This window comes from Poecilia mexicana, unplaced genomic scaffold (assembly GCF_051168715.1).
Source record: "Poecilia mexicana isolate PSO_F unplaced genomic scaffold, ASM5116871v1 scaffold_5, whole genome shotgun sequence".
NCBI lineage: Eukaryota > Metazoa > Chordata > Actinopteri > Cyprinodontiformes > Poeciliidae > Poecilia > Poecilia mexicana.
In genome coordinates, this window is record NW_028263374.1 from 14,210,172 (window position 1) to 14,221,447 (window position 11,276).

Sequence of the window (11,276 nt, forward strand, 5' to 3'; positions counted from 1 at the left end):
TATCAAAAATAACAGCTATAGTTTTCTGTTTCAACAGAAGACAGTTATTAATTAGCACCCAGTTCAGATGTAAATTGTTAAGATTAAAACACTTTAGATTCTGAACAAATGTATGTTGAAGCTATCAGCAACAGAGGTGCAATAACACCTGAAAAGCTGAACCAATAATGCATCACAAGTAATACAACTTCTCTTCTGACAAATGTAACGAAGTTTCACACATAGAAAAGAACATATATTCATTTTGCGAAGAGGTCAGAAATCAAATCTAGTTTTAATTTTAATATATTCTATTTCCACAATTGTTTAAGTCATAAGCAAATTCAGTGGTTGATTCAAATTATCTAATGTTTATTCATTGGATTACAATGCCAGGTGGTCTCTCACTAATGAACAAGCTCATCTTCCCAAAGTCTTTGGTGTCTTATACTTTTTGTCTTTCAATGTTTCTTTGTATCTTTTGTCCATTTTTGTATGAAATCTGAAATAGGTGACAAAGCATACAGTATATTCAGCTTCTTGACTTTTGAGAAATCCTTGTTCACACAAAGATTCCACAGTGGGGAAAAGATAATATAAGTGACCTGTACTTGTATAGCACATTATCATGTCCAGAAGACTCCATAATGTTTCACACTATATTCAGTCATTCACCCATTCATGCACACATGAATGCATGAACTCACTTCATCACATACAAATGGTGTGATGGAACTCCTGGACTGTAGCCACATCTGCTCTTGAGCAGCTGCTACACATTGGTACCACCATGACCTCTGACCACCAGCAGGAATAAAAGGTCCTGCCCAAGGACACAAAGACTGAGAGAGTCAGAGTGGGGATTCGAACTGGAAATCCCCGATTACGGACAAACTCCTTTCAATTTCCGTCACTATCAGCTGGGACAAAGACTGTCCCGGGTGATTTCTCCATTGACGTGGGGGGGCTTCATATTTGGACAGTGACACTCGTAGGAACATTGATGTGAATTGTAGAAGCAGTTTAATGTGATTTAGCTGTAAACATCAAGTCAGTCCTTCATATGTCAAGGGCGTTGAGGTAGAATAAGAAAGTGAGGGACCAAAATTTAAAGGCTTAAAGCTAAGACTGCTAAGAAACTGTAACTTTAGTGTTTCTTGTTGTAGACTGTCATTTGTTTCAAACATGTTATCTTAACATCTTATATCTCCAACGCTGAATAATCAGAAAAGACTTCTCTGTTTCACAAATCCTGTACTTCATAAATACATCTTCATTAAGATTTTTTTCACCTTCCAACATTTCATTTGGATATTTGTTGTATAAACATATTGTTGTATGGATTTCCCATTTCTCTAGAACTAAAAGTTAAACTTGTTTTGCATGTTTCCAAACAATTGGAGCCATATTGTCAGAGGAAGCCAGGAGCCAAGCACATATTGAACTCAGCTAAATTGTGGTCATAATCACCTTCATATCAATCATAATACACAACTGTGGAGAATCCACAATGCTGCATGGATGTCCGCCCTGGATCAAAGGTTTGAAAGGACTAAATGAAGATCGTCACTGATTTAAATAAAAAATAAAGCAGAATGATGAATAAGCAAACAGTAATGCATATCTGCTTTAAGGTATCGGTTTACATATGTTAAAAGATTATTCAGGAAGTCATGAATTGCTCTTGTTTGATTCCTTTTAGCTAATCAAGTCTGTTTATACTCATTGTTTACTATAAACAGGGATTAATTGGTCTGTCTAGAATCGACACAGACAAGACAAAACAAACTAGTAAAAACAAAAATTTACAAAGATGAGTTATAGAGTATCAGCTTGTTTTATTTCCTCACATCCAACTTTGGAAGTCAAATAACCTGAAACAGCCACCAGAGAGCAGAAGAGACCAGAAAACCATCCAGTTGTTGAATCACAAGTCAATGAGATTGTTAACACACAGTGCAAAATAGCTACAATTTTAGTTAGCAGTTCAGTTGTAAACTGTTAAAACAGTTTATATTCTGAACAAGTGCATGTTGAAGCTATGAGCAAGAGAGAGTTGCATCTCTCACTAATAAACAAGCACATCTCCCAAAGTGTTTGTCTTTTTTTTCTCAATGTTTCTTTGTATCTTGTTGCTTTCTTGGAACTGGAAGCCAAGTAAGATTTAAAAAATGACTGTCAATTTCAAATTTTGTCTTAATTTCTGTGTTCAGCTAGAAAATCACTAGAAAAACAGTTATTTTGATGATTGTTACTACTTGGTGCAAACCAAGTTGGAGCCAAATTTGGGCATCAAACTTAAGTAGAAATATGGAACCTATATTTGTTTAATATTAATTAACCCTCAAAAAAGATTTTAATTTGAAAAATTATACGATTTGAATAGATGATATCAATATGGCACATTATCAAAAATAAGTCTTCAAGTCCTTAACTCCAATTATGAGCAGATACAGTTTATGAATGTAAAAAAAGAAGAAACAACAGAAAGTGAAAACAGAAAAAACAATAATAGTTAACACAATATGGCAGGATTGCGGATTGTTTTTAGAAGAGTAGTGCCTCCATGCTGCCTACTTCACTTTGTTCTTTCACAAAGATTTCAAAGTACTGATAGATGATGGTGACAGCCAGTAAGATACAGCAGCCACAGTGACAGGCTCCGAGGAAGTATGTCATCAAACATAAACCACCAATGCAAAGTCCACCAAAGGAAGCAGCTGTTGGAATGTACCTAAAAAGAAAAAAAAATTGACATGGTTGAGTAAAGAGTAAGAAAAATAAATAAAGAATAGCCATAAAAGAACATTATTCTATACTACAGGGACGAGTCTTACGAATTTATACATAAATACACTGATGCAGACATTAGATTGTTTTGACCTACGTATTTATCCCTATAACATAAACAACAAATAGATAACGTTTTCCCTTCAACTTTAATGTTATTTAATAACCTACAATTCGGGTAAATACTTCGTTGCAGCTTGCAGAGATATCATGAACTCTTTTTAGACATTAAGAAGCTTCTGAAGGTTATTTGATCACTCTTCTTACCAGTTTAAAATCAATTCAGTTTATTTATAAAGTACCAATTCTCAAATGTAATTTTGAGGCACTTTACAAAGTCATTTCAGTTCAATCATACTTTCGAATTTTTCCTAATTATCAAACGGTACAAAAAGTTTAGTTAAAGTAAATTAGTTTAAAAAGTTCATTTCTAATGAAACCCAGCAGATTACATTGAGTCATTGATTTGTAGCATTCACTTTTCCTGGATGAGCATGCAGCAACATTAGGCAGCTGCTTGTCTTGTGTTGTTGACTTGACAGCAATCACTCATACAGAGCATGCAAGCAGCGACAGTGGAGAGGAAAAATAAATATCCAGCAGAAAACCATTGAAGTTCTTAAACTTCCGTAGTTTCATGATACTCACAAATTTTAGTCTTTAAGTTAAGGGAAATTTCAGAAACTTGATGTTAGCCTGTTTTATCCACTCTTGAAGCAGCTTTGAGTTGTATATGGAATATAATGTCCTGCTGGAGAACCAAACTGTGTCTAAGTTTCAAGAAACTGGAAGTTGATTACTAAAAAACAAAAGAAAAATAAATGGAGTTAAAATACTCAGATGAAAGCTTGTATATATTTTATCCTGAGTTGATGATAGAAAATACCCAATAAATTGAAACCTATGCTCCTTCTTATCACGAACAAAATAATCAAAGTGGTATTTTGGAGAATCATTCAACATTTGAAAAAGAATGAAACATTAGTAGTCCCAAATTATTATAAGACTAACACCAATGAACACATTTCAATTTCTGGCTTAACTGTATGAATAGTACAGTCGATTGACATTGTAATGATAAAATTTGTTCTCTTCCTTTTTTTTTTGTCTGTTTGTGAATTGACTTCTAAATGAAGACGGCTCAGGTTCAGGTTTGAGCCTGGAGTTGATTAACAGGCCAAATAAACACCATGAAATGAAAATCTTGATTTTACCTGTTCAGTTCATGAACCATTGAGGTTTCTTTGTGTCCTCGCATCACCATCTGCTGCTCCTTCAGCTGTTTTGCTACCTGGATGGTGATTAACAGCACAGTTTCAATACAACAAATATTTTGAAAACAAACCCACACCTCCTCCACTTGACAGACTGCAGCCATGACTTACATATTCTGCAGAAGAGCCTGAAACTTCAATCCAGGTTTTAGAGAGAAAGGCACATGAGCCGAGCATGAAAAAGATGTAAATTAGAGCCTGGACTGAACAAAAAGACTCTGGTGGAGAGAGGTAGTAGCAAAGTCCTCCAACAGGATAGGTAAAGGATGGAGAACCTGATGTTGTGTTCTGTAATCATGAACAGATAAATTTTACTAAAGAAAAATGTCCAAACATCTAGAACTTTATGAAATAAATACTTACAACAAATTTGCTTTGCTAGTAAGCAAATCAAATATAGTGACACAAATATGTTTTATAGTTGGGCTGTGATTTTAAATGGACCAGCATATTCATTTAATTTTTATTTTCTCAGATTTAAACATTGCTCTTTCACTTTCTTGATTTTAGAATTTTGGAAATCTAAACTGTTTCTTAGTTTTTCAGTAGCTACCATGTAAACAGTCACCTGAAAATCCTGAATTGAACTTTTAGTTAAAATAATAATAGATCCTCATATGTGACAATCCTGTTGCATCTTAATTTCCAATATATAGTAGAGAACAACAGAAATGGTAAGGACTATGACATTTAGAGCAGCGTAAAATAAATGGGGAATATTAAATACAGGTTCAGGGCTTTGAAAGGAGCTTAATTAAAGAACATAAATACCTGTGTTCTTACAGACCACATTCCAAGCAGGTCAACCAGGAAATTTCCACTGAAGCGTGTAGAAAGCATGTAGGAGATAACATACAGGTTGGAGACCAAAGCAGACTGCAGGATGTTGGAGGTATAGAAAAGCATGATGGGGTATGTGTTATATTGGCCACGGTAGCGAGCAGATTTGATGGGCAGATCCACTCTGAATCCCTGTGAGAAGATCAGATTTTCAGATTGTCAAGGCTCAATTTCAAATGTAGAATCAGTCACACAAACAGAAGGAAAGCAACACACCTGAACGTATATAACTACAGCAAAGACAAACACTGTAGCGATGAGGTTCATGAGGTTGGGAAGGTTCTGCCTGAAGAAGGCCTCGCTGAGAGCATCCAGTTTGTCAGGCCTTGTGGCAAGAAGATGAAAAAAAGCGATGACAGCTCCCTCATATTCTGTGTCTGAAACACTGGAATTTCCTAGGAATACAAAGACAAGTTTGAGAAAAGCTAAAACAGGCATATTTAGTACATCATAAAATCTATTGGAAGAGTAGTTTGTGGTTGCTTACCATTTCTTGTGTCCACAGTTGTGGGACTAAAGGCGTTCCAGATGATCGACTCACAGAGTTGGGTGGCAATGAACAAAGAGAATCCTGACCCAAGACCGTAGCCTTTTTGGATCAATTCATCCAGGAGCAGCACAAACAGACTGGCTTCAAACAGCTGCAAAGAATTACAACCAATTCAAAAAAAAAATAAATGTATACAATAAAAAAGATTATTGGGAGTTTAGCTGCCTCATGGCATGAGGTTTGCTTTCAACAGAGAGCAAGTCAGTGTTAATCAATATGCAATTGAAAGCTCAATGGAACTGATAAGGACTCTTTGGGAGACCTCTTCTAAATTTCTTCAGAAATGTTCTAGTTTGCACATCATTCTTCCAAATGCTTTGGTCAGTCAAAAACTTTTTGTCATTCTTACCTGAATGATGATGAGCAAACAGATCCCTGCTCCCATCTCTGATGGATTTCCATACATGCCAGTCATCACATAAACAATGGCCTGACCAATGGTAATGATCATAGCAAATACTGAAAACATCAAAAGATTAGATGATCCAAAATAAAATTAAATTTTAGATCACAGCAGGTCTGTGTTTCATACATTTCTGAGCTCCAATAAAAAGTACCCTATCCTTTGCAGTGTCTCCAACTTCAATGATCTTAGCTCCAGCCAGCAGCTCCATTATCAGTTGTGAGGTGACAATAGGTGAGAAACCCAGGTCCATCAAAGTACCTAGATGAAGATATACTTATAAACTCATGCCTGCAGGACATTAGTCTTTTATTTTACTTTATTTTGCTTAGAATGTGTTGGACCGATACCTCTATTTGAACCCAGAATGACTCTCATCCTGTAGAATGGATCTACAGAATCTGATCTCTTTATTCCATAGAGGGGAATCTGAAGGAACAACATTTATGAGAAAGATTGAATTAGTTAAAAGATAATGTTTAAAATAATGTTATTTCTTAAAAAGCTATTTATGAAATACATTCAAGTTAAGAAATTAGAATCTGCCACAAACAATGGGGGTCAATTTTTAATATTTTATATGGCATGCAATAAATGCCAAATCTGACATGTAAAAATAAACTTAAATAAAAATATTTTAATTTAATCACCTTTATTGGAAACAAATAACACAATCTAAGAAAAACAAACAGCTTTTATAATCAACTGGATTTCAGGGAGCTCTCACATTGTCTACCAGTGGTGCATTTGTGGGAAAAACATATTTTGGTAAAAATAACTAGTAAGTCAATTATTAATGTGTTTACCTGCTACTGAATTATTAATTCAGTAGTAACAATAACAACAAGCATTTACAATGTTCTAAATAATGTATTGAATATTCCCTGGTGAAAACAATTCATATATTTAAGTATATTTTAAGAATGGTGTGTTTTTCTCAAATAGATTTTCAGTTTGTTATCAAGCAGATATACTTGTGATTATATTAGAAGTGTGAAATAAATACATTTCTTTAAAAAATGTTTGTAATACTCTTTTTAAAAAATTATTTTGGTACACTTTCTAAAAGCGCATTTTTTCTAAAATATACTTTAAATTCTAATACATGACAATACTCAAATTATACTTTAGATAATCACTTTAGAAATGTATTTGTTAATTGCACATTTGAAAAAAAATATTACAAATATATACAAACAATATTTTTCTGAAGTTGTACTTTTGGTAATATTTTCAAATAGGTTTTGTGTATATTTTAGGTAACTTTAGTAAATCTCAAAATAAATACATTTCAGTTATTCAGGTACTTTGTAAATAGTGTCTAAATATATTATTCATGCCTCAAAACGTCAAACGTTGACAGTTTAGTGACAGAGATTCTGGTCCTTAACACTAAATGTATCAGGTATCTTCAGTCTGACATCTCTCTGAATATGATCTGTTTTATAAGATCTTTACCTAAAACACAGAAGATGACTGCATTTTTTTCTCACCTGGGAAAATTCAAGAAAGAAGACAAGAGTAATTGCTGTCCATAGCACCTTTTCTCTGAACTGGATCTGTTGGTCACATAAAAGAGGAAGCAGCATGAATCAAGATAAAAATTAATTAGTAACATTAAAATTCTAACAAATACAAGTAAATATTTACTTTTCTCTCAGGTCTCTGGATCTCTGGTATCAGCGCACAGAAAGGCTTTATTACCTCCAAGAATTTACCTGGAAACAATCAAACATGAGAGTTTTTGGCTGGGAATAAATGATGAGGATGAGTGGGACGTGGCATTGAGAGTGGGGCGGACTCAAGGGAAGTGAAGACAAAATACTGTAATATTCTAAGGCTGTAAAGGATCTGTGGATTAATGGGTCGGACATCAATCTGCCACATAGTAACTTGATTTATTGATAGTGAGACAAAGCTGAGGTAAACATAAAGCTCTGTTGCATACATTCCGTGTTTGAATGAGCGGTTAGCTTAAAGATTTGAAGCTAACTGCGCTAAAGTTCAGAAATTTAAAATGAAAATAAGGTTAATAAACTGAGTAAAAATATTGAACATTAAATTAGTTCGCTTTGACAGAAATATACGTATTTAACAGATTTAAATGTATTTTAAATAAGATAAAGCATATTTAATTAGAACGTTTCATTCGGTGTCATTAAATATTCATTTAAAAAGTATCTATATGGCCAGAACAGGACTTGCCGTCAGAAACTGAGCGAATTTGAAAAAGGTCTGTTCGAATTTCTATTGCTCAACTTTAGGAAATGAAAAACGTAATCTGAATGAGCACAAATAGAAATCCAATGCATTGTTTCTGAATTTAAGCTGAATTAATTTGCTTCGAAGTTGTGTTTTTCTGAACATTCGCTTCTCAACAACTTTCAGTTTCTGTTCTCACCATTCAAATTCAGTTTTCAGTGTTCTGGGTCGGACTCGGACATCCAGCCACAGAGTAATTAAGCGCAGATTGACCGAGATTCATCATTGTACTTAGATGAACCTTGATCAAGGTTGGTACTTGAATTAACCTTTCCTCGCTCACAGATCAAGTTGCCAGAAGCCATTCGCCGTGTAATGAGCTACGGCCTGCGGCTACACGCTCTGGTTTGTAACAACTGCATTACGTGTCCAGGAAGAAGAGTATTGTTAACTAGCCTGGCAAATGTTAAAGTTTACATGGCGCTTTCTCAATGAATGCGTTTTATTGAGGGTCACCTGCGGGGCACATTTATTGAAATGTCAAATTGGAATTTAATAGTGAGAACAGAAAATGAAAGTATTTGAGAGATGAATTTTCTGTAGAATAAAATGCAATTTCAAAGCAAATTAATATATCCAACATTTATTTAACCAGGATAAAACTCCTTAAGATCAAATATTGATATTACAACACTGACCTGGCAACAACACATTTAGTTGGTTCTAAAAAAATACAATATATGTCAATGACGCCATTAAATAAAACACACTCCCCATGTCAATTTAAACAGTGGCATAATTTGTTTCTGCTATATCAATTCAGTTTGAAAATATTAGATTCAGTTTCAATTTAGAGATAATCCTTTCCAAACCAATATATTTTAAATTATATGCAAATTCAGCATTTAGTGAATGCAATACAAATTAAAATAGAACCTATTAAATTCAGTTTTTGATGGCACAAAGTTCTACCCATATAGCTACTCACTGCCCATGATGTTTTAATAATGGTCGTATATTTTTCCAGCTCTGAGTGAATCTCAGTGACTGCTGCTGCCTCGGTGACTTATGAGAGTTATGACACTTACGAAGACTTAAACAGAAAGTATGCGGAGGTAGCGTTGTGTTGTCCATAAACAACCTGTTGAAATGAACAACGCGTTCAAATGAACGGATCATTTTAAGTGAACGAACTGAAGCAAATTCCATCAAAAACAGATTCGTTCATTTGAGATTTCAGATGAGCGCCATCTAGTGGAACTTCCGCGTTCTGACGCATAAAGATGAAGATTCACCCGAATCAGGTTGTGATGCGTTCACGCTCCGGAATTCGCAGTGTTACCAAATCATCACTGATTTAAATAATAATAATAATAATAATAATAATAATAATAATAATAATAATAATAATAATAATAATAATAATAATAATAATAATATTGCAGAATGATGAGGAAGCAAACAAGTTGAACATCTCTGCTGTAAGATTATTCATGAAGTCATGAATTGCTCTCCTTTGATTCCTTTTAGCTAATCAAGTCTGTTTATACTCATTATTTACTATAAACAGGGATTAATTTGTCTGTCTGGAATCGACACCGACAAGACAAAGCAAATTAGAAAAAGCAAAAAGTCAGAAGGATGACTTATAGAGTACCAGTTTGATTTTTTTCCTCACAAACACACAATTTGGAAGTCAAATTACCTGAAACAGCCACCAGAGAGCAGAAGAGACCAGAAAACCACCCGGTTGTTGAATCACAAGTCAATGAATTAACACACAGTGACTAGCAGATAGGCAAAATCACAGCTAAAAATTTCTGTTTCAATATAAGTTATTAATTAGCTTGCTGTTTGTAAACTGTTAATACAGTTTATATTCTGAACAAGTGTATTTTAAGCAGTAGAGAGTTACATTAACAGCTGAACAGCTGAAGAAACATCACAAGTAATACAACTTGTCTTCTGATATCAGAGTTTCATATGTAGAAAAGAACATATCTTCATTTTGGGAAGAAGTCAGAAAACAAATTTAGTCTTAAGTTAAATATAATCTGTTTGCAAACTTATTAAATTCAAAGCCAAATTCAGTGGTTGATTCATAATGTTTATTCATTGGATTGCAATGTCAGGTGGTCTCTCACTAATGAACATGCACATCTCCCCAAAGTTTTTGGTGTCTTATACTGTTTTGTTTCAATGTTTCTTTGTAATTTTTGCACATTTTTGTGCACACTACATTCAATTATTCCCTGATCCATGTACACATCATGCTAATGATGTGATGGAGCTACTGAATTGTAGCCACATCTGCTCTTCAGCAGTCTGTCAGAGGCGAGGCTGCCGTGCTCCGGTGTCACCGGGTCCTCTGACCACCAACGGGAAAGGTGGATGAAGCGTCTTGGCCAAAGACAACGACAGAAACAGTCAGAGTGGGGATTCGAACTTGAAATCCCCGATTACAGACAAACTCCTGCAACCGTCGCCATTGTTGAGGCTGCTCTGACAAAGACTGTCCTGACTGTTTGTCCTTTGAAATAAGGGCATTCTAGCATACATCATTCTTTTTAAGAGAATATTTAGCTTTGTCACTTCAGAGAAATTCTTGTTAACACAAAGAGTCCACAGTGCTGGTCAAAGGGAAAAGATAAAAGAGAGGCTCCTGTGGCGAAACAAGATCACAGAGTACCTGCAGATTGACGTAGGGAGGTAAGATATTTAATTTGGTTGGGACTATGACGCTCACAAGAACATTGATATCAGCTTTAGAAGCAGATTAATATACAACTTTTAAAAACTATTTATTAAATGCTGAATAGCCAGATTGTATTGAACAATATAAACAATTTATTATTAATACATTGTATTGTGTGAACAATGTATTTTAGTTCATACATTGCATCTTCATCATCATGTTTTCACCTTTCAATATTTCATATTTGTCATGTAAACATATTGCTAACCCACTTCCCTTTTCTCGAGAATTAAAAGCAAAACTTGTTTTGCAGCTTTTTAAACAATTTGAGTCATAATTTTATTGTCAGGGGGAGCGGTGAGCCAAGCAGGTAATGTGCTTGACTATCATGTGGTCATAACCAGCATCATCTCGGTCATAAAACACAACTCTGGACAACCCACAATCTGGCATGGATGTCTGCCCAGAAGTAGGTCCAAAATATAGGTTTTCTTTTTCTCCCTAAATTGATGTTTTCCAAACAACATATTTAAACATTTCCAA

General features: G+C 34.5%; 1 protein-coding gene across 2 annotated transcripts; it reads right to left on the minus strand.

The window, feature by feature from the left end:
* Positions 1-1,795: 1,795 nt before the first annotated feature.
* On the minus strand, positions 1,796-9,124 carry LOC106929779 (protein transport protein Sec61 subunit alpha-like 1). Of its 2 annotated transcripts, XR_015762845.1 has the most exons (13): positions 9,027-9,124; positions 7,487-7,554; positions 7,330-7,395; positions 6,187-6,265; positions 5,966-6,097; positions 5,783-5,892; positions 5,371-5,524; positions 5,100-5,278; positions 4,815-5,015; positions 4,155-4,331; positions 3,984-4,060; positions 3,418-3,568; positions 2,624-2,713 (listed from the first exon to the last, which is right to left on the minus strand). XR_015762845.1 is itself a non-coding variant. In XM_088005584.1 (12 exons), exons 1-12 carry the CDS (start codon positions 9,031-9,033, stop codon positions 2,527-2,529), a joined length of 1,437 nt encoding a protein of 478 aa, XP_087861710.1. In that variant the 5' UTR covers positions 9,034-9,124; the 3' UTR covers positions 1,796-2,526. The 2 variants fall into 2 exon arrangements, 1 of the variants encoding a protein (XP_087861710.1); XM_088005584.1 differs by lacking the exon at positions 3,418-3,568 and having other exon boundaries at positions 1,796-2,713.
* Positions 9,125-11,276: the final 2,152 nt, after the last annotated feature.

What these genes read in the sequence shown, in the direction of transcription:
- LOC106929779 (XM_088005584.1), bottom strand. An exon ending in CTGTAGTTATATACGTTCAG is followed by an intron (nt 5,016 to 5,099) that starts GTGTGTTGCTTT and finishes ATCTTCTCACAG; the next exon opens with GGATTCAGAGTGGATCTGCC. An exon ending in CAGGCTCTTCTGCAGAATAT is followed by an intron (nt 4,061 to 4,154) that starts GTAAGTCATGGC and finishes ATCACCATCCAG; the next exon opens with GTAGCAAAACAGCTGAAGGA.